The sequence below is a fragment of the Petromyzon marinus genome, chromosome 7 (assembly GCF_048934315.1).
Source record: "Petromyzon marinus isolate PM22_M1 ecotype Great Lakes invasive population chromosome 7, UKy_Petmar_22M1.pri1.0, whole genome shotgun sequence".
NCBI lineage: Eukaryota > Metazoa > Chordata > Hyperoartia > Petromyzontiformes > Petromyzontidae > Petromyzon > Petromyzon marinus.
Window position 1 is genome coordinate 7,570,714 of NC_133673.1, and position 22,345 is coordinate 7,593,058.

General features: G+C 46.1%; 2 protein-coding genes across 4 annotated transcripts; both read left to right on the forward strand.

Annotated features, from left to right (window-relative positions):
- Positions 1 to 6,235, forward strand: LOC116939895 (uncharacterized). 3 transcript variants are annotated; one of them, XM_032948907.2, is made up of 3 exons: positions 1 to 120; positions 1,098 to 1,200; positions 4,702 to 6,235. In XM_032948907.2, the coding sequence occupies exons 2-3, from the start codon at positions 1,100 to 1,102 to the stop codon at positions 5,273 to 5,275; spliced, it is 675 nt and encodes a 224-aa protein (XP_032804798.2). In that variant the 5' UTR covers positions 1 to 120; positions 1,098 to 1,099; the 3' UTR covers positions 5,276 to 6,235. The 3 variants fall into 3 exon arrangements, with proteins under 3 accessions (XP_032804798.2, XP_032804799.2, XP_032804797.2); XM_032948908.2 differs by having other exon boundaries at positions 1 to 108; XM_032948906.2 differs by lacking the exon at positions 1 to 120 and adding an exon at positions 379 to 611.
- A 4,398-nt stretch (positions 6,236 to 10,633) lies between these two features.
- Positions 10,634 to 19,875, forward strand: LOC116939896 (uncharacterized). The gene is made up of 3 exons (XM_032948909.2): positions 10,634 to 11,420; positions 13,221 to 13,324; positions 17,100 to 19,875. The coding sequence occupies exons 2-3, from the start codon at positions 13,228 to 13,230 to the stop codon at positions 17,462 to 17,464; spliced, it is 462 nt and encodes a 153-aa protein (XP_032804800.1). The 5' UTR covers positions 10,634 to 11,420; positions 13,221 to 13,227; the 3' UTR covers positions 17,465 to 19,875.
- Positions 19,876 to 22,345: the final 2,470 nt, after the last annotated feature.

The following is a 22,345-nucleotide window of genomic DNA, read 5'->3' on the forward strand; positions in this document are numbered from 1 at the left end:
CCATGGGAGAGCCGTGCGTCAGATGGACAAAAAGCTCAGATTCAAGGGTGCTCGAGGCTTGATCGGATGACTCGGGGAAGTAGAGGAAACCCTGCTCGTAACCTTTAGGTGTTTTCACAAGTAATGCCCCGACTCTCGCCGTGTCGCAGAAGAGACGGTCACTAATTGACGACTTAGAGCCGGATTCAGTTCTCTCCCCACCCCACACTCCCCACTCAATGTGCCGGCAGCATCATTAAAGTTGTATGACTCAGGCGTGGGCCCATCTATTATATAAACACCGTCGACAGTCCGGTTTCGTTGTTTATTCGGGCTTTGATAAATCTTTAATAACAGCCGGAGATGGTCCCGTAAAGCTACCCCCCCCCCCCCCCCCGACATACGCTCTCTCTGGATAAACGCACACAGATTAGCAAAAGCAGCACCGCGCCTGCCCGGATATATAGGGGGAAGCGCACCGGTGTCTGATCACACATCTCTGGTTTGAAAGTGGGAAGCGCATATCCAGACTTGAAGATAGATTACTGGGCGGATAACCAACTATTGCTATCACGATACTACTGCATTGCGCTTTGATATTTAGATAAATAACTGTGCACCAACACTCTAAGGTTAGTGATGTTCGTTTGAGATGGGCTAGATTACTTTAGAGCCCACACTTTTACATTGTTTACACAAGTTGAATCGTTCTTCAACACGTCATAATGCCGGCTCTTTACAAGCATTTTAAAATGCATTGGCTCGCTATGTGTGCGAAAAATGTTGTTGTAGCGTAGCGGTTCGCATTGCGCTACAAAAGTTGGTGACATGAGTTCTATTCCCGACCACGGCTAACATCAGTGGCTGACATACGAGCCAGTTCCGGGACTCCCCTAAGTCGACTCAGCCATTAAATACGTTTCTGGTGCGACGTGTAAACGACAGCAGCATTGGTGGACAATTTGGGCCAGAAACCATGCCCAGCCCTTCATGCACCACGCTGGGGGGGGGGGGGGGGTACTACCCCCCTAATAGCACTGATCCAGTCTATGAAAGGCTAAAGGGGGGGATGTGTGTCTAACGTTGACCCTGCGTCCCCACGTCTCTCATCTGTTCAGGGATGGCGCACGAGACGCTCCTCCTCAAGCTCGTGCTCGTGGTTTACCTGTCCACCGGCGGAGTGGCTGCTTTTCTCCTCCCCAGGCTCGCGTCACCTCTAAGGTAAATGTGGCTCCGTGCAGACTCTGCGTACCCCTACCCCTTGTGTGTTCACGAGTCACTCCTCTGAGTTGCTACTCTAACGAACTGTTTTGTATATTACCAGGTAAGGGCCACTGAGCTCTCTGGCTCTTTTTCAGAAGCGGCCTGACACACAAATGATAGCTCAGCGAAGTGGCTTATCACGTGGAAATTTATAGCAGCCAAATACTTGCAACGCATGTTTCTAAATGTGGAGGGGAAAACCAAAGGACCCGGAGAAAAATACACGGGGAGAACATGCAAGCTCCAAATATACAGCAGGCATCAGGGACGGGATAGAACCCACGACCTCCTGTATACCAGGCGAGGGAGTTAACATGTCTCCACCGCCGTCCTAACAAAACAAGTACCAGGGCAGGCATATTCCGCATAGATAGAACAGCAAACTACTTGCTGTGCTGCCTGCCACAGGCACCTCGCTGCTGGTAGTCATGTTCAATCAACGTCTACACTCACGGATGCCTGTAAAGGGCTACTTTTAAGGCAGGGGGTGATTTAAATACACTACTTCGAGACCATGCTACGTTGTTGGGCAGCAGAGGGTAGTGCAAAAGCGTGCGACGTTGTACTGTCATTCTATGCTCCCACAGATTTACTAAAGTGGGGTTTCCCAAACTCCGCTCCTCGCGACCCACCACGCCACGTCTTTGTTACTCCCCATTCGAATCCACATTTACTCCTTCCACGCTGCACGCGCTCGATGATTGTTAACCACGTCCCACGTGACGCACTAAGCGGTTAACGCTGTCCGCATCACCTGGAACGCGTGTACACGCACACGTGGAACGAGATCTCAGTCTAAATTAGAATCGGCTATCTATGGGCACACCAAAGTCGCTCCACATAACCCAGGCGGCGCCGCTCTTGTGCGCAACTGAAGTCGACGTTCACGTTTTTTTTTTGCCAGTTCGCCTAGCGCCGCTATTTTACATACGTGTACAAGTTGTCGTCGTTTTTTTTGTTGCGGCGTTAAAAATCCAACTGGGAAACGGCCCGCGCACCCCAGACAGCCAGCCAGGAAGCCAGCGAGAACAACTTTGTCCTAATGCGTATGTTCAACGCATGCAATTGCATATACATGGCGCGCGCGTGGAAATTGATGACAGTTGAATATTTGGGTCTTCAGTTGGTGATGCTCACTCGTGAGGCCTCAATAGCTCGTGAGACGTCTGTGGTAAGAGCTGAGCGCATGCTTGTGCTGTAAAACTCCAGCTTAATGAGTCCATATTTTTATAACTTAATTAACAACCGCGTTAGGTCAACCCAATCATGTATGAAGGCCTTCATCCCGCAGTGTCGGTCAAAGGAGGTTGTTTTTGAAGAGGAAACTGATTCAGATATCACTCGCTAGAAGATGTTAGCCGTGACCGGCAATCGAACTCAGCTGGCCCTATTAATAACCGAGTTTGCTAACCGCTGCACCACCGTTCCAAAACAAATCGAGATAATACTACATCCATGCAAAATGTAACATTTACAGGACAATTATTTAGGGTACCTCTCACGCCGTTGTGAAGTTGTTGCTCAGGCCATAGCGTCAGTGCTGCATGCACGTTTTCGATTGTACAGAGTTCCACTATGTTAATCTGCTTCCACATCAAAAGCAAGTGTCTAGACGTACACGGAGAACGTGTTCAACACCGAATGAGGCGTGTGCCTATCTGTGCTGTCTGCGGTAAAGACTACAACACCTCGAGTTAAGTCTCAATGTATCGTATCTTCCGAATGCACATAGAGTTGTGATCATCGATGCTGCAGAATACAACATTCAACGGGAAGGAATTAATTGTGCAGTTCAATAAATGGAGCGCCCCCCACAAGGCGCGATATGATGGAGTGTCAAGTAATACAATAACTAAATCCATGGACTTAAGAGACGCCCACTGTTACTGATAGAGACAATAAATTAAACTCCCCTCAAAAAACAATAGTATGTAGTGCTAATACATACATACAATTACGTTTACTTTGGGTCCAGGAAAGCCTCACTAACTGAATATAATTTTTCAACAGCGTCCTGCATATTGGGATGTTTGGCCAGTTATTTGACGCGTACTTTCCATAGCTGGTAATTGCGGGTTGCTGAAATCCCACATTGTAGCCCCGCGACCTACAACACCTGTTATGCATGGTGGTTGCCCATCCACGCACAATATCAGGCTCAAATCTTAGCTTCCGAGATCTGATGGAATCGGGAGCAATTCCGAGATGTTTTCTCACAGGCTATGTGTATCATACCCAAATGCCCCAGGGGGTATTTTAAGAGCGGGTTCAGGCATGCAGATATGACCGAGTTGTTAAAGCGTTAGACTTGAAATCTAATGGGGGGGGGGTTCTCTTTAAACCTCTGAAGACTACCCCTAATCTCCTCAGTTCTGCGACCTCTGTTGGAGCAAGCACCAGCAAATCGTCCAGGTAGCACAAGTTAGTTCTGTTGAAGCAAGCACCAGCAAATCGTCCAGGTAGCACAAGTTAGTTCACCATTAGTGTTTCCCTTGAATTTGTCCCTTTCTAAAGTGCCGTAGCAGAAAGTACCATTCATTGGCTGGCAGCACGGAATACTACTAATGTCATTTGCATTGCTTTATTACCCAAGCCCGCCATGTACCGCGCAGGGACGTTAAAGGCACGGTGACCTTTCTTTGCAAGAGTTGGGAATAAAGTTTCGTTTAAATACCAGAAACTGCGAAATATGCAAATTACCAGCAACTAAATTATATACACTAAATAGCCGCATCAGATGTAATTACGGCACATCAGTTATCCCTTTCATGATTGATGATGCATTAAAGGAATGGGTCCTCACGTGGCTAGGAGATATCAAACACGCAAATCCCATCAATAAGGCTGGGTGACTCATGGGGCGGAGAACGGATGAGGCACTGCCGAGATATTGGTTTCTAATATGGGCAACTGTGATTTATACGGGTGCTGAAGGCGTAGCGAGTTGGTGTGTTACCTCCTAGTTACCACAAACGGTTCTTTAGAACTACTTTAGAACTGCTATGTGTGTTTAGTTTGTTCTCCATCCCCTGCACCTCCAATTAGTGCGGTTGGCTACGTACCATTCGAAAGACGTTCAACATACATAGTACAATGCCTGCACACACACAAAAACCGTAATATTTAATTGTATTTTCACTTAATTCCACATCTGAAAATCTTTTTTTAAGGGCAGTATTCATTGACTCGCGATATTCATGGTTTTGCCGCGAGCTGAGATGAATCCGCAATTGCGCAGTGACTTTAGCAGTAATGTGGCGTCGACTTCTGGGGCCGTTCTGTCACTGTTCGCTGCAAAAGTTCCAAGTTAAAATTTAATCGTCTCATGACACGTCGCCTATAAGGAAAATGTGAATACATATTTTAAGGGGGGCGGCAGCGGGGGGGGGGGGGGGGGTCAAATGAAAATGTTTTGAAAACAAAAAGATAAAAAACGAAATCCCTCTCTGTTCACAACAGCCAGGAGTCACGGAGCTCCGAGAACGACGCCAACGCGGGGGGAGACCCAGGCCGGATCTGGGCGGACGAGGATCTTCTGCAGCAAGAGCAGCTGCAGCTCATGGAGCCAGGTGAAGCTGCCTGGTCCTCCGAGGGCCAGGGCTTTCCGAAGGGCTCCGACTTCTTAGAGGAGCTGTGGTTGAGTTCTGATCCCGGTCCCAATCAGCTGGTCAGCCAGCGCGTTGATCGCTCCGTGAGCAGCGTGGCGGACCACGCCGTGATGCAGAAGCGTGGCCGCCTGCTGCAGGAGTTGGCTCGGCAGAACTGGCTCAGCGCGCTGCTGCAGGACGTGGGCTCCGTGGGGGCGCGCACCGAGCGCAGCCTCGGGCCCTCTGAGCCGCTGTCCGTGGTGCTGAACGGCGGCGGTGTTGGTGTTGGTGGTCTTGGTCGCGGCGTTGGTGACGGTGGTGTCGAGGAGTCGCGACGCAGGGCGACCGTGGCGGAGGATGGGCTGGTCAGGCAGAAGAGCAAGTACCTAGCCGATGTCCACCGGCAGTCCTGGATCAATGCTATCGTGCGTAAGCTTTCCTCTTGAAGGGGCCTTACCGCTACCCTCCTTCGGCCTTGCTCTAATGGGCGTTCGACCATATTGTCACGGATTCGTACGGGAGGGTGAGTTGAGTTTATGTGGCACATCGGTGAGATTTATAAGCTGAGGTTGAGTCTTTTTATCTTCTTTCATTCAAAGGTTGACGAGTTGTTAGGATTAGAGATGGGTTAAGTGTTGGATGATTGATGGTTGTAGACAAACATGTTTATATACTCCCATTCGATAGAAAAAATCTGAGCCAACGAGTAACTTATAGCTCAATATTTGGGTAAATATGGGCACAATTCGATTTTAAGATTCATACGATTCTCATTGAATTAGCATTTCTCCCCTTAATTATATTACAATACAGTTTCAGTTTATAAAGCATATAAATAGATCATCTATTATTAGAGCATCTAAATACAACATCCCTAGATGTTATTCAGACGCCATGTGTGTTGCTTTTGTAATTTTATACTGTGTGGATTAGCTCACAGTTGTTCAATAAGTTGTTTGAGCATAAGTACCACTTCTAAGCGAGTGCTATTCATCATATAGTTGCCACAAACAAACATGGGGAGTCGTGTTTGCTTGTGTCATCCACATAGCACGTGTTAATTGGATACAGGAGAGAAGACCGTAGCAAGACAGATGGATGCATAGCAACACGGCCCTCTGCTGTCGACATAACGTGACTCTTGATTTCCAACACTACGAATTTTCCATGTTTACGTTCCTCCATATTCAATGGTATACCAACAGTGATTTGGGGTATACATTTATAAGTCTCGGTACGGTTTCAATCAGACTTTTGTGTGCAATAGTGTCCAGTAATCAGTTTTATTGCGTCAATGTATGTTATTTGTTTTTCTGATTCTCGTTAAAGTATGCTGTCGTGTCTTATACAATGTTTTTTTTTCCTGCTTCGGATTATACCATGAATAAACACTGCAATTTGAAATATTTTGCTGCATTTGGCAATTTGATGTCAGTCACACTGCTTGAAACAAACAAAAGACAAGGAAGCAGTGATGTTGCTGCGTGCACGAACATATAAAACAAAACGAAACACATTTAATCAATAACACTGTGTAGCCTTAAAAAGAAAAATGCAAAAGAGGCGACGTTTAAGGCAATGGCCCCTCTTCGTAGCACATACGAATGCAGGCCTACGTCTCGCGTAAACAAGTGCATCGACTTTAGTTGGAGCCTACACGTGATTTAAAATTAGGTTTAGCCAATAAAAAATAAACAATAATACAATTTAAATGTAGATAGTTTATTGTAAATAGATCAAGTGTCGTCCCCTTAAAATAACATTAGATAAACAGGTCATTGCAATATAAGCGCTATTAAAGTCTAATGTGCGCGTCTTATTGACACTGTTTGCAAAACAAGCTGCTATTTTTCAGTATATATGTAAAGCTAACGCCGTGTCCAAGTGTTAATATCATCGATTCGCAGTTTAACTGATTACTTTTGGTATATGTAATTTATAGACCACACTACATTGACCATCTCAGCCATAGCCGTAACAGCCCCCCACCTCATGCCCACCCCCGATCGAGGCTATTTAATTACTTGTATGCCCGACGCATTGTTACGTCCGAGGATATTTCCCGCCTGGTCACGGAAACTACAACAACAAAAAAACCCTCAACAAAACCGCCACGAAAGCTTGCGCGCAGATAATCAACCCTAACACCGTAATGTGTGTGTGTTTCGAATTAAATGTGGGCAAGACTAACGAATACACACTTGCAATGTAGGATTGTATATATACGTATCTTAAACATAAACAGAAACATCTGTGCAAGATCGCCAAAACAGCAACTACGTAACATACATCAAATGCAACCAACAATTTCACATACATGCAATGTATGTGCTTAGTGACAGTACTATATTCTCTTGTAATACAAACCTGATGCGTGGTTTTCTAGGTTTGTCTATTTAGTTTGGCTAACAATGAAGCAAATGAAAACAAATCTCAATTTTCGCATGTTATTGTTAAAGCCACAGTTGCCTATATGAATGTTGAGAACTGCGCTAAAATATCAGCAACCCGAGTTCGATTCCCGACCACAGCTAATAACAATTGCACGGGGTATATGAACCGGTCCTGCATCCTTCTCAGATTCACCGACTCGCACTGATCAGCGTGGTGAAGTATGGTCAAAAGTCCCCATATAAGGGGCCGTCCATAAATGACGTCACGCACCTAGGGGGGGGGGGGGTCAGACATTTGTGACGATGTGTGACGAGGGGGGTGAGAAATGTGACGTCACATCAAAGCGCAACTTTAAATAAATATAGACAACACGTTCTACTTAATTAAATAGACTTTGTAATAAATGTTTTCTCCTACAACATCAGAGTGCAGCGCCACATTAAATACGCACTACAATGACAATAGTTTAAAGCGATTTGAAGCATGTTTTATATATATATTTTTTTGGGGGGGCAGAGCTTTGTGACGTCATATTTGAGGGGGGTGTGACTTTTTGTGACGCCGTGTGACGGAGGGGGGGGGGGGGTCAAAAATCGTCCAAAATCGCGTGACGTCATTTATGGACGGTGGACGGCCCCTAACCGAGACGACGCGACGAGGCCTTCATCCAGCAGTGGAATTTAAAAAAATCCGTGCATTATGATATCAGTCTACAACTCTACATCGGAAATGCCTGAGAATCAAAGAGCCAAACTTAAACAGAATACGCACGTATTACAACTTGATTGATTCGATTCTCTCTTGGAAATGCTGCTGCTGATGATGATGATGCTCATGAACACAAAAAATACAAAGACTTCCCATATAGCCTTAACAGACGCTTGGGGCAAGTGCTGTTAGCCAGCAACTGTGAAGGCCGGCACGGCACACGAGGCGGTGGGTGGACAACACCACGCCCGGCCGCTTTTGTCCCCCCCAGTGGCGATGTTTTACATAACGCACCAGGTACTCATTTGAGGCTGAGTTGACCTAGGGGAGGCCCCGGACCGGTTCAGATAACCGTCACTGGTGATGGCGGTGAACGGGAATGGAACCCGGGGGTCGCTGCGTTCGTAGCGCAGCGCGTTAACCGCTGCTGCCCTACCGCTGGAGAACGCTACCCATGCACAACCACTTCGCGTTACCAGCACCCAAACTCCACGCAAGGGAGCGGGGGGGGGGGGGGTGTGAATTAACGTCTGCTGCGACACGCCGGGCCACAGACACTCCACACACTCCCCTCTCCATGAACAGCTCCACTCGCTGCTCATATCCCCCGTGGAGTCGAGTGATTCCGTGACACTGCCGCACATCACCGGTGTATATGCATGCATCTGCACGCCTAGGCGTAAACATGCAATTACACGTATCTTTTTTGCCAGCTGATCAATTCTAACCTTTATATATATTTTTAAAGACGTAATTTATTTGTCGACGGCCTCTAGTATTGGGAGAATATGTGGCTAGAAGAGAGGTGGAAGGGGGTGAATCAACTTGGGGAGGATTTCGAAGACAGCGGTCAGATAAATGTGAGCAGGGGAATATATAAAATGTATTCACAAAGACAAATAAAAATCCCCCGGATAGCCTTTACAGACTTTTGGGGCAAGTGCTGTTAGCGAGTGCCTATGAACGCTTAGCACGGCACACGATGGGATGGGTGGCCAGCACCACGCTCGGTCACATTTGTCTCCCCAGTGGCGATGTTTCACACACCGCACTGCACCAGGTACTCATTTGAGACAAAGTCGACCTAGGGGAGGCCCAGTACCAGTTCAGATAATCGTCACTGGTGTTGGCCGTGAGCGGGAATCAAACTCAAGTCGCCGGGTTCCTAGGCGCTGCGATCTGATCGCCACACGACCGCGACACTACACTGACAAACACGCATGGCCCCGCCTCCCCACACTGTTGCAGGTCATCAGATATATTTACCCATACTTCGCCTCGCTGGTCAGTTCGAATTGAATAAAGGCGTGGGCCACAGTGCAGCAAACCAATTGATTGTTGCCGCACTGCCCTCTGCTGCCCACAACATAGGCATGCTGTTTATGCATGGGGGTCACCCATCCAAGCACTCTCCAGGCTCAACTCGGCTTAGCTCTTTGTATCCAGCAAGATCGGCACATTCTAGGCGATGTGGTCAAAGTCTATGGGGGATATACAATTTTAGAAAATCCAAGTTTAATAAGTAAAACTATTTGAATTTCGTGTGATTCAACAATTTGCTGAGATTCCAATAAAGGCATCATCCTGCACAACTCAAGGACGGCCAGGCCGTGTATTCATGATCATTTGAGTTCAATTCCTTGTCTGGGTCAACTCAGCCACTGTTTTCCCTCGTGTTTCCAAAATAAATACCACCCGTTCTGATGGCTTCCCCACGCAATGCGGTCAAGAGCAACTTGTTCCATTCAAATGGTGGCCCCCTGCCTTAGAAACGTGGAGTTTCCTCCATTTGCTCAAGGCCACCAAACGCAGACGTGACTTTACCGAAAAAATCAAAGAGTATGAATCCTTGCAGTCACGAAAGCTTCAAATCTAGAGCATCCTCAAATTCTCTAAAGAGACAGGGGGTAGCGTGGAGTCAGATGCAAATGCCGAAGAGTGACAGAGCAGCATTGGGTTGAATTACCACCTGTGCAAAGATCTAGAACTCAATTACATTAAGAGCCGAATGGGTGTGCAGCCTAGAATTCGAATGCCCGTATTAGACTTCCAAACCACCCTCGTCATCTCCACCATCTATTATTCAGTTCATACATTAATATAATTGTCACCAATATTATGATTTTCTGACGTTGTTATGATAAAGAAGGCGTGTTTTAGACATACATGTGAAAACAATGTGCAAGAAAATATTTCTAAACACCCACTCTTTACACGATGATCAATGAAGCATTGTTGGTAAGCAATATTGGGCTTCACTCAATTTATTTCGGCTCAAGGTCACACTCTATGGGCAGTTCACTGATGATGATGATGTTCGTATATTGGTATGCGTTTAGCACGAGACCCTTAAACACAATGGAAAATTTTGGGCTAAACTTGCTATGAGTGAAACCAATCCACCTAATTCAACCCAATGCTACTCTGCCACTTTTCAAAATGTCATCTTTTAGATGTTCATATTTTTGGGACTATAAGCATAGACTTGAATATACTGTGCCATATTTTAACTTTTCAGCTGCTCTGAAACTTCACAATTCACACGAGTCACTCATTCAGACAGAATTGCCAATATATGTGAAGATTTACACCCTGATATTGCAATAGACAAAAAGACTGAGCATAAACGTTACCAACAGTTAACAAACTGTATTTCAGTTTGGTGTTGAAATCTCGAGTACTGAACAATGTATGGTGGTGGTTATGTGGCAGTTATTCAGACCAAAGAGCTACAAAGCACTAACAGTGATTAATTGTTACTAAGTGCCAAGTATGAGGGCAGCTAATAGATAAAATCCCCCACAATGAAATCCTTTATGGTCCCTTCTGAGATGAGCCTATTGAATCAAAGACAACTCTTTGTAAGTTTACGGGAACACACCCGGAGGGATGCTTATACGTCCATAATTGAAGAGCCACGTCCTAAATTGAAGATATAAGAAAGAAAAAGGCCAAGAGACGTCAGTAGGAGATGCGTAAAACAGATGTCGATGGTGGAATTTAATCAATAGCAGGCGACACCGAGAACATGTGCAGGATTTTACACGTTTCAATAAGACGCGCGGGCCCGGATTGATTTTCTAATGGAAATCCTTCCTTACCATTTCCAGAATAAAATAGCTTTTATGTTAACGTGACACTACACCACCTGCCACGAAATGTGGCCCCGTGGATGTCTTTGTTGGCCTCCAAATGGAATCATCGCCACAAGTGTGTGACTCACGAGACCCCGACGTTATGCGCTATATCGATATGGAGTGCGTATATAACAAGCGGCGACGCACGCCCAGGCAGTCGTCCCGTGACTATAACCGCCTCTGATGGGGACCCAACGTCGTCTCTCATCGAGTCCACTCTGACGCGTGAAGGGCACACGAGGGCCCGTCCGGTGGCGGCGATGGTGCGCGAGTGAGGCAGGGTGCTCGCTGAAGGTGCCACACGGACACACGCCCAGGGGCGTCGACGATTAACAATAAAAAAAGGAAGTTGGTAAGTAGTGAAAACTTCTAAAGCAATGGCACTGGACAACTCTTGCTTGGAGTCCTTTCGTGAGTTGCAAACAATGATGATGCGTCCGTTGTTGCTGCTGCCGGTGAGAACGATGATGCCGATTCTGATTCTGATGCTGATGATGCTGCGGCTGATAATATTAATAATGATGATGATGTTATTGCTCTGCTGATGATAACGATGATGGTGCTTCTTCTGTTACTGCTGTTAACGACGATGATATTGCTGCCACTGCTGCTCGTGTTGATGATGAGTTTAGTTTTGGGATAGCCTTGTTGTCTGCTAGAAATGAATTCACACACACACGCGCGTTGGGTAGACGTCGACCCAGCTTACTTTAGCCTTAAGGGAGAATGCAAAGCCATGTTTTTCACCTACACAATTCCAATATCCACACACGCTTTGCTTTGGATAAAAAGTAAACCCGTCGGCAAACAGCAGTGTTCCCTAAAAACGGGCATTGACACAGACAATGAGTTCTGAGTATATGTTATTTGGTTTAATTACTGTATTATTCTTTGCATGGTATTTGTCCCAGCCCATCACGTAATTGTGATTGTCTGTTAAGGTTGCATTTCATGTTTTGCTGTTTGTTTCTTTCTTGTGTCAAACCACAAAAAGTTGTAGTTTTATTTTGAATTAGTATAATTCTGTAATTGTGAAACCAAATGTCGAATGCTGAATAAAATAGTGAGTTGTAACGCTGTGAAATTAGGCCTTGTGAGAAACCGGCATTTTTGCCCTCCTGATGAACAATTACGGTGGCACCGCATCTGTGTCTGTCGCCTTGTTACAGGGAATACATTCCAAGACGAACGAAAGCGTTTCGTTTTTACAACTCCACAACATTCGTCACTGACACCGCCCTAAAAAAGACAACAACATATACATGACAGAAGATGCTTCAGGCAATGGCCCTTCTCCATAGCAAAGAGTAACTGCATGATCCATCTGTGCTATTAAGACGGGCCTATTATACATTGTTTCATCTTTAGGGCAGTTTTTTTGACGAATGTTTTGAGTTTGATTGTTATTTGCGCTTGTGCACCACGACCAACGCAGTGTCACTGTTTTGCTTTATTTTACACGCTTGGGTGATCCCTTCCGTTTAGAAACAAATACACGTTCACTTGTAAAGACGTGTTTATGTTTTTATATAAAATGCAAGTCAATGCAAGAATGTCAAGTATGCACAGCTATACGATGAGCCCTAATTAAAGCGCCACGCCATAGTGAACATAGTGAGGGCAATCACAGAAAACACTTAAAATTCCGCCCGACTGAGACATTCAACCGCGTCGACAACGGATAACGGTGAAGACGATAGCTTACGATGGTGCAGTGTTCTCGATAACTTTACTCACAAACTCAGTTTTACGTGCATTTACTAACATTCCCGAAAACAATAATTATATGCAGAACAATGTAATTCAAATGTACAACTACTGTATTTGCAATCCACTGCTGGATGAAGGCCTCCCCCTCCCTACGCTTGCGGGTTGTTTGACCATACTTCACCACGCCGGTCAGTGCGGGCGAGTGAATGCGGAGCGCGGGACCGATTCAGATATCACTCTCGACGAATTTTGGCCATGGCAGGGAATCGAACTCCGCGTATTTGGGTTCATAGCGCGGTGCGCATTCTTGACCTTGCGTTGTTTTGTATTGCCCCTGGCCCTCACCTTGTGTTTCCTCAGACTGTAACCACGTGCGTTTGATCGATTTAGTTGGGCGATCGTCTCAACCGAGGTTATTCCGTGCGTCCGTGTCCCATTCCAGGGTGGTCATGACTCCCGCGTGCTCCCTCGCCGCGCTGCTCGCCGTCTGCGTGTTCGGAGGAGGAGCCGTAGCCGCCCGGACGGATCGTTACGGCGCGAGCCCAGGTGAAACCTTCCAGCGATCTCACAGGCGACGTGCCGAGAGGTTTGACAACGTCTTAGTCCTGACCAGGGCTTCGCAGGCGGGGAGGGTGGGGAGCTGCGGCGCAGTTGTGAGCGCATTTCGCCATGAACCCGGCGGCGACCTGAGGTCGATTTCCAGCCACGGTTAACATCGTTTGACACCCTGGAAAACTCTTGCCGAGCGGGATCTTCCATCTAGAGGGATTTATTTCCGTACGAAATGTTTTTATTAATTTAAAAAATGTGGTAATACTTCAACCAGTCCAGGGCCTCCAGCATTTCACCGAACCCGCACCAGCCAGCACGGTGAAGTATGGTCAAACAACCCCGGTGGCCGACACGGCGTAAGGGAGGCCTTCATCCAGCAGTGGATTGACAGAGACCTGTTAAATATAAACATTTCTTGTACACACCTACTGGGTGTGACGTTAACACTGAATCCGGTGATGGTGTCACCCAAACAAAACTTGGATGAGACGAGAGGTATCCCCCACCTCAACAGTGCTTTCCCTGGGTAATGGCTCATTAATTAGCGTGCGGTGTTATGGATCGCAGCAGATGGAGGAAGCTTGGTGAGCCGTGGATCTGCCCTTGAGCGGGGGAATCTGCAGGGAGAGAGGGAATTGAACCTTTTTGAGTGCAATAGAGATCGGTAAAGGCCGTTCACTTCCACTGCAAGTCAATGGAACTGTCTCCGTGGCATTAAGCGGCAGAGAAGGCTCAAGAACAGCGCGTCGCTGTATTGTTGTGTCACGCACATTGCACTCCCCTTGACGTGAGGGCGAGGATCAGTGTGGAGGCGGCTGCGTGGCTCAGACGACTTCGTACAGGTTAGAGACCGGGTCCAAGCCACCTGTGAATTAAACCGGCTTCTCTTGTGAAGTGAGCCTATGGTCTCGGGCCAGTCAGCGATAATGCACAAATACCACCCCCTCCCCCATTGTCACGTTTGAGTTTTCACTAAATGCGGATTTTTCCGAATCAGATTGTTCCGAATACGATTATTCCGAACAGAGTGCATGACCGTAATCCAGGGGGTATGGCGGATCCCACAAATGTTGTGAAGCTCTCTTCCCGTGGGCCATGCCCTGGCTTGCCATGAGAAGGCGGTCTGTATGGGAAAGTGTTTCCCCTTGGCACGCGTGGGGTTTCTCCTGGTGCTCCAATTTCCTCTGACATGTAAACTATAATTGGCTAATAACACCTTAATATCCATAAGACAAGTTTTTTTTGGGTTAAAGCGCGTAAATGTATAAATGTGTCGTTAAAACCCGCCACCACCCGACACAGCCAACTAGTAAGGGTTGTCACGTTAACAGAACGTGGCCAATTCGTAACTAGTACAGCACACCGGTGTGTGTTGGAGAGCCAGGCCACAACATTTACAATCTGAGCTCGACGTTTTTCTCCAGTAATTACAACTAGCTTCATCAGGCGATAGCCAGATTTGTGGAGAAGTCCACCTTAACATATCGAGGACTGCAGAGCTTGGGAAATAGTTGGTAGCACCGGCTCACCGCGCGGCTGCTTTGCCTTCCCGCTCGTCTGTGGTTCCCTCCTCGCGCCTCTGAGTCGTTCTCGCTCTACGAGAGTGAGCGAATAATTTACTGTGCCGGTTACAAGTTGAAATTATTTTTTATTATTGAAATTTTCGATTTGATTGCCATGCGGCACTCTTTGCAGAGCGTATAAATAAAGAGGTTTATTGAAGCGACTTCTTAAATTGTTAAGTGGAGTCGTCTCCAGCGGTTGCTCTCTGGCACAGAGTGGTTCCCGACTCACTGCGAGGGCCCCGTTTTGAAACTGATTTGTCTCATTGCATGACGCCAATATCAGCGAACTTATAATTCGGGGAAATAAAATAAGAAAATAAATAATAAGCGTTGGAATTATTGCAATCAGAGACAACACGAGATGGCAAGGAAAATTAAAGGCAGTCTATTTAGACTGAAATGTATTGTCAATGTAAGCCCTGCCATTTATTTACAAAACACGCAGTTTGTCTCCATCACATATAGATCCATCTCTACGCACAAAATATAAAAGTATTTCTCTCACGCAGTCCACCAGCGGCACGGCCTTCTGATAGTACACAACTTTAGCAGCATTGATTCACGACATCCAGAGTGGAGATACATATATGTGAAGGAGGCATTGGTCTGCTTGTTTTATTGACATTCTCCACAACAACGCCAAGGATCATTTTCAGTTATTTATTCTATAAGATAATTGATGCAGCATTAATTAGCTTGACAATAAATATAACTGCCATGTTGGTAATTTAAATAATCCATTCACTGACCTTTGTCAACCCACCAATGGACGAAGGCCTTCCCAACTGCGTGTATGTCTTGGGAGTCGTTTGACCATACTTCATCACTCTGGTTGGCGAAGGTTTAATGAGAGGTGACTCAGGAGAGGTTCAACTGTCACTCGCCTGTGCTAGCCGTGGTCGGGAATCGAACTCAGACGGCCCGGTTCTTGGACACTGCGCCACGTCGCGACCCCTGTGATTACGCCTGTGTCAGCTCGTTTATCATCATACGCACGTGCTGCGAGTAGAGCAGCTAACGATATTAATAACGCGTGGATGGCTTCACAAACGCACGACAACACAACAAGCAGGTGTAGTCATCAGCGAGCATCTATTTTTCATTCTCGTTCTGGGTCGTTTAGTGGCTGTGTACGAATGTCCCACATACTGCAGGGATCACGTGCCAGTGTTTAAAGAAATAGCGGCTCACCAAATCGTGTTGTTCAATGAGGTATCTGCAGCCAGCTCGTCTGACTTACGAGCAGTGTTGACTTCACACGTGTGCAGTTTTTGTGTGATATGCACAGGCAACCAACTTCCCCCAAAACGCACCCTTGGTGATACCCATCTCAGTTTCCATTAATCTCCATATGTCTCCGGATCTATCTTTGTGCTTGGTGGCTGCATGTCTCTGTCTCCACTGCTCCTGTTCCCCCATCACATGCAAAGGCTGAATGTCAGGTTGAATGCTTTGCTTCAGTACCACATTTTGGTTTACCCATCATCTGAATGTGGAATTTCCATAAGTGGCTCAGGGCCATCAACATAGGATGCACCACCTCATGCCTGATTACTGATTCATATTTAGAGTTGAGGACAGTCAAACACGTACTCGGTTTTAACTTACTTGGGCTTCATGACTCCCTGAATCTGTCTCCACATTTAAATATGTTTAAGTCATTAGCCTATTCCCCATAGCCTATTCCCCATTCCCAGTTATCCACCAGCATTTATTAACACAAGGAAACTCTGGACCAGTTTTAACTTTCCGGGTTTCATCAGCAGCCAGGCTTGTTAAAAAAGCGCTGCTCAGTTGTTAAATGGTATTGGCAAGAGCAGGCCATCTAATTGATTGTCACCGTATCGCGCGCATTCAGATGAGCTCCTGCGACCGCCTGGAATGCTCTTCCTTCCGATATGAGGAAGCCACTGGAATGATGCACTTATAAGATGCCTCTGTTAAAAACTCATTTCTTAAGAGCTGCTTTTTGTGCTTAGTTTGTTGTCCTTCCCCCGCACCTCCGATTAGCGCGGTTGGCTACGTACGGTGCGAACGAAGTCCAACATACATACAACATACGATGAGCAATAACGCATACAAAAACAGACCTCAATTCTGTGCCTGGCCACGTACAAAAAATAAAAGCCTTTTATTCGCTGAGCTTGCACAGACCAATGGGTGTGCGCCTGCGCGTGCGGCGTCTCCTCGCCTCGTGCCGCCAGATTCCAATCACGCGCGCCGTGCGAGATCCTCGGAGGAGATCGTCACCGGGGATTTGCGCGCCTCTCCCTTGCGCCTCTTCGGCGCCGTGTGCCGGCACGCGGCGGAGACGCCGAGGCTGCTGCGCCTGCGTGCCCTGCGCGGGGGACACGACCTTGACGCCGGCCTCACCGACGGCGAGGCGCTGCCCCGCAGCGCCGAGCAAGACGTCACCGAGTTCAACTACAACCCCTTCGGCCTGCGCTTCGGCCGGCGTAGCGGGGCGCAGTCGTCCACGGCGGCCACGCGGAGCCGCGCCGAGGCGGCGTGCGCGCCAGGCAAGCGCGGCTGTCGGCTCGTCATCTCCAAATTCAAGCTGCGGTTTTGATGGTGGTTGTGGTGGTGTCGGCGGCGGCGGCGATGATGATTGATGATGAGTGAGCGGCTATGGACACGGTGCACAAGGGACCGCACCCACAATTCCCACCTGCCTTCAGTCCTAATGCGATGGTCTTTGGGTCTCTTGGCGCGCGGTGCCACGTTTGAGGTTCGTGGCTTGTTGAGAGAAGCCCCTGAGCACGATGTTGCTGGCTGTTTGGGTCGTGGACAGCACCAGTCGACGGTGGACCAGTCGCTTCTCACGTTTGCCAGCCGTACAGAACCCCGAGGAGTTCTCAGCCTTGATCCTCATGATCTCCGCCGTACAGTGCCAATTTCGAAATGTCAGTCATGTGTTTGTTACGTGCGTGGTGGCACGCACCTGCAGTTTGGTACTTTGATGGTAAATAATAATAATAATTTATGTTTGTAACGTGCTGCCGCACAGTATTTGATCACCCTAGAAGAGAGAGAACGACTCAGAGGCGCGAGGACCCACAGCCAATTGGCCAAACTCTGCGGTCCTCTATATATTCTATATATTCAGGCGTTATCGGCCAATGAATGAGTGCTTACATGCGGGAGGAAACCAGAGCAAGCAGAGAAAACCCGCACGTGTGATGGGGATACACTCCATCTCAAACGGACTGGACAGTTAGAGTCCACACTTGTTCTGGACTGTGACCTGGCAAGTCAAGGTGTGTCACCCCGGGGTTTGTGGATTCACCAATGCTTGCCTCCGCCGTGCTGGATTACAGGCGTGCATAGCTACCACTGCCATGCTCATGTATTATTAGCAAAGTTATCAAATATGATGACTTTCTGGCGGACCAGGAGATATCAGTACACCAAAAGGGTTCAAGACCCCCAATCTGTGTGAACCTTTGAGTGTTATCCCGTGTGCCCATTGGTTTTCGTGAGTACTCTGAAGTCCTCGTCCATGCAAACGTATTTCTAAAAGAAATTGCCAAACATTCCAGCACAAGGTTCTCCTGAAATAGTTATCGAACTGAGTGTCATGGTTTCCTTTAAAAATAATTGTCATTATTAAAAATAAAATTACCAATAACATACAAAACAAAACTTCACTCGATATTTTCTGGAACCAGTACAAAGTAGGTATATTCATAATAATACTGCACGATTGCCCCCTGTATTCTTAGAATTTAATGGAAAGTTTTATAAGCACAATGAGGACAAAGCGTGAGAAGAAAGTGGAGTGCCAAAATAATTCCTGGAACAGAATTATGGACTCTTCTGGCTGAAATTGATATGTATGTATGTTGATATGTAAGTTAGGTTTTAAAAAAAAACATTTGCAAACACTGTCCATAGTTTTGAGCTGATAGTGAGGCTTTACTGGAACAATTATTGTAATGATTAACAATAAAATAAACGAGTGTTTGGGGAAACACTGATAATTTGAGAGCTGAAGCTCGGAGTATCAAGAAAAAAAGTTGAGAATCGAATGTGTAATATAAATGCATTCATACCAATCTGTTTTATTAGATTCACATTGGCTACGTTGGTTGTACGAAATAATCTGATAAGTATGGACATACTCTTTGGTTCTATTGGGTAAAGTCACGTAGGTAAAAAATAAAATAACAAAAATCACGACGTTTCGGCCACAACACAAGCGGCCTTCATCAGGTGAAGGGACGAGACTATCTGGAGGACAGCGCTGGAATGAAAAAAGCCACGCTCAGATCACGACCTTTAAGCTGTGTGAGAAGAAACAAAGCGCCTTGACAAAGGAATTAGCATATAATTTAGCATTGAAATGGCTCATTGAAATAGCTAAGTTAAAGTATGGACATGCTTGTATGATGACCCACGTGACAAAACAAGAATGCAAAGCAAAACCCTCCTAGTACACACCGGTAGATGCTCCAAAAGAATATCTCATGGGCATACGCGTGTGTAAATACTCCATGTAAATATCGTGCATTGCATCGGTTCACATTTTCCATAGTCCTCGCAGTTAACAACTGTGTGACACCTGCCAAATTGCGTGGTAGGTCGTTGAGTTTTAACTTGTGTTTCCACATAATGCATTTCAAGGTGTAAAAAAAAATCAAAAAGGATATTTTTTTTCAAAATGTTTGTAAAGCAGCGTGATCACCGTTGAAGATCTGTAAGTGGTAAAAAAAGTGGTAAAAGAGGTTTAAAACTCGACGCTTAAATCGCTCGGGTTGCACCAGTACGGCGTGCGAATGTAGATGTTGTGTAGCGTGTTGTCACTGTAACCCGTAGGCCAACGCACCAAAGCGACTGCATGCACGTGTCGCGAAGCTGTCCGTCCGTACGAGGTCCCAATGCTCTAAATGTGTCAGCAGCGTGTGCAATGCAGATTACTTTCGGTACAATCTCAGTAATAAACATGTCTCGCGTGGGGCTACCGTGCCACGCTCGGTGGGACTCGATGTGCCGTGTTCTGTTTGTTGTAAAGTTCATGTTGACATTGCAGTGGATTTGCTCAGAGTGCTCGCGCGCACACACACACACATACGTATTCATTATTCATTATAAATGCAACTAATATAACTTATTAAAAAAATCCAATTGAAAACGGTTTCTCGCTCAGTTAAGCGGAGGATGGCAGTCATCTACCGTACACAGTCCAGAACCAGTTTTGTTTTTATTCCACATTCCTATGGTGGTGACAAGTATGTCCATGTTAAGCACTGTTGACTCGCCCACAGAGTAGTTCTGGTTGTATGCACCCCAGAGTTGATCACACCACAGGGATTTGAACTCACGCTCATCACAATTGTGAGCAACATACTCGACTACTGTGTTACCTGGCCGGGGGAAAAAAAGGCTTGACAACAGAACAATATATTGGAGGCCAAATAATTTGAGGCAACGTTTTTTTTTTCTGCAAAGCCACGAGAGAAGGCAGACATATTGACCATACTATTGTTGAAGACAAACGTTTACATCGTGGAGGTATAAGAGCACCGGATTGAAAAGAAAGGAGACTTGAATTGAGATGTGAACCGTGTTCATAAAAGCAGACAACAAGTAACCAACAAATCCTTGCAAGTCGTATATATACTGATTGAAAATGCGCCATAGGGCAAGTGGCAATATCAAAAGTAAACATTTCAAATTTATATTTTTGTATATTATTTTTAAATCAACTCTCTACGTGAATCAATATTTGCATGCTGTAATATTTAATTATTTTGGTTAAATGTGTCCTTTAACATGGTCTCCTTGTACATTAATTCCCGGTAAATGGTATTGGCTCAAGACTTCATCTCATTTCCTTAGTTTTAGAGCTATTTGCTGCACACCTGATTGAAATGTGAAATCTCAAGTTCAGATCAATGCGCAATACAGACCGATCTTTATGTAACTCTTACCGACACTGCGTCAACAATATTGACATTAACAATGACGCATATCGCTCATTGAGTAACACAGAATTAATATACCGAAAATATATATTTCAAAGAAAATAATCATCATTCTCAAACTCTGACAACTGTCGCCCCTCTCACGACGCCGCATAGATAGTTTTTTCTTTACCCCCATCATTCAACCATTAGTTGTTACTGGACATCTGTGAAAAAGAGCTTCATAGATCATCAGATTCCTCCAGTATAAAAACTAATTCTGATTCTGTTCTTTGCTCATGTAGTGTGACCATCGCATTACTGACATTAATTAGTAAACGTGTGCATGTATATTTATATAAGCACTGTGTATATAGAAATATATATAGAAATATATAATTTCTCCTTTGGCTCAACGATCAATCCATGGCGTTGCCAGGGTCACTTATCTCTGTGCTCACACAGATGTGTCGTGGATGCTGCCCAGCAGAACTTGAGCTTTGTTCAACCGTGCTTACAATTTTAAAGGCGACAATTGCTTTTTCACACGACTGATGGCCACAAATAATCGTAGGATCTACAATTCAAGACCTCTCTTTAATGCAGTCCTGACCTCTGGGACTATGCATTCTATATACATCCCAAACCCACAATACACATTTGTTAAAAGTCAGCTAGGGTGAATGGAACACATTTACCAGATGCTTTGCTTGTAGGTGGAAACGTCCAAAGAATTTTGAAAATCAGATATTGTACTTAAAAAGCAAAGTTGCACCTTAATGTATTTTCTCAACTAATTTCTTAAATGTTAAACTCGTTTTTAAGCTCCTCCAAGTGCCAATTATATATTATAGCATAATCATGTTAGGAGCGACTATACTGGACTAAAGCCTGATGGGAATACATGCACGAACCTGTGTCAATCTACTCCTGGATGAGGGCCTCCCCATGCCATGTGAGTGGTGGGATTATTAGACCATACTTCACCACACCGACTATCACAGGGAACATAGACGTAGGGAGCATTAAGGAACGGTACAACAATGGATGTTGCTGCACTGCCCTGTGCTGCTCACAACATAGCCCCTCCACCTAGAACACTGTTACGCATGGCAGGCACACATCCAAACATGATTCAGCCTCAAAATCCTCCTTAGCTTCCCAGATCTGACCAGATCGGGTGCATTGCAGGCGTTTGGTCGATGGCTAATATGTACGTTGAACTTCTTTCGCACTGTACATAGCCAATATGTACGTGCACGGCAGTGAGGCAAAGGTACAGCTCTGAAATTGCTTGCCTTTTCTTCACTACCGATCAGGCGTCTCGCAGGAGGAGGAGCACCCACAATTTACCCAGGCCAAACATGACTAACTGCGGTGTACCCATTTATGCTGCTGGGTGGACAGAGGTGACGGGTGGGGGGAGGGCGATGTAATAAACTTGACCAATGTTTCAACTGCCGCGCCGGGAGAACGAGCCGGCGGCACCTGGATTGCACGTCCGGTGTGCTGACCATGGCACCACTGTGGCAGCAGTAACCGTGAGT

Bases quoted from the DNA above. Each gene is read 5' to 3' on its own strand.
- LOC116939895 (XM_032948907.2), top strand. From the start codon at position 1,100: ATGGCGCACGAGACGCTCCTCCTCAAGCTCGTGCTCGTGGTTTACCTG. The intron at 1,201-4,701 runs GTAAATGTGGCT...TGTTCACAACAG, and splicing joins AGGCTCGCGTCACCTCTAAG to CCAGGAGTCACGGAGCTCCG.
- LOC116939896 (XM_032948909.2), top strand. From the start codon at position 13,228: ATGACTCCCGCGTGCTCCCTCGCCGCGCTGCTCGCCGTCTGCGTGTTC. The intron at 13,325-17,099 runs GTGAAACCTTCC...TCGTGCCGCCAG, and splicing joins TCGTTACGGCGCGAGCCCAG to ATTCCAATCACGCGCGCCGT.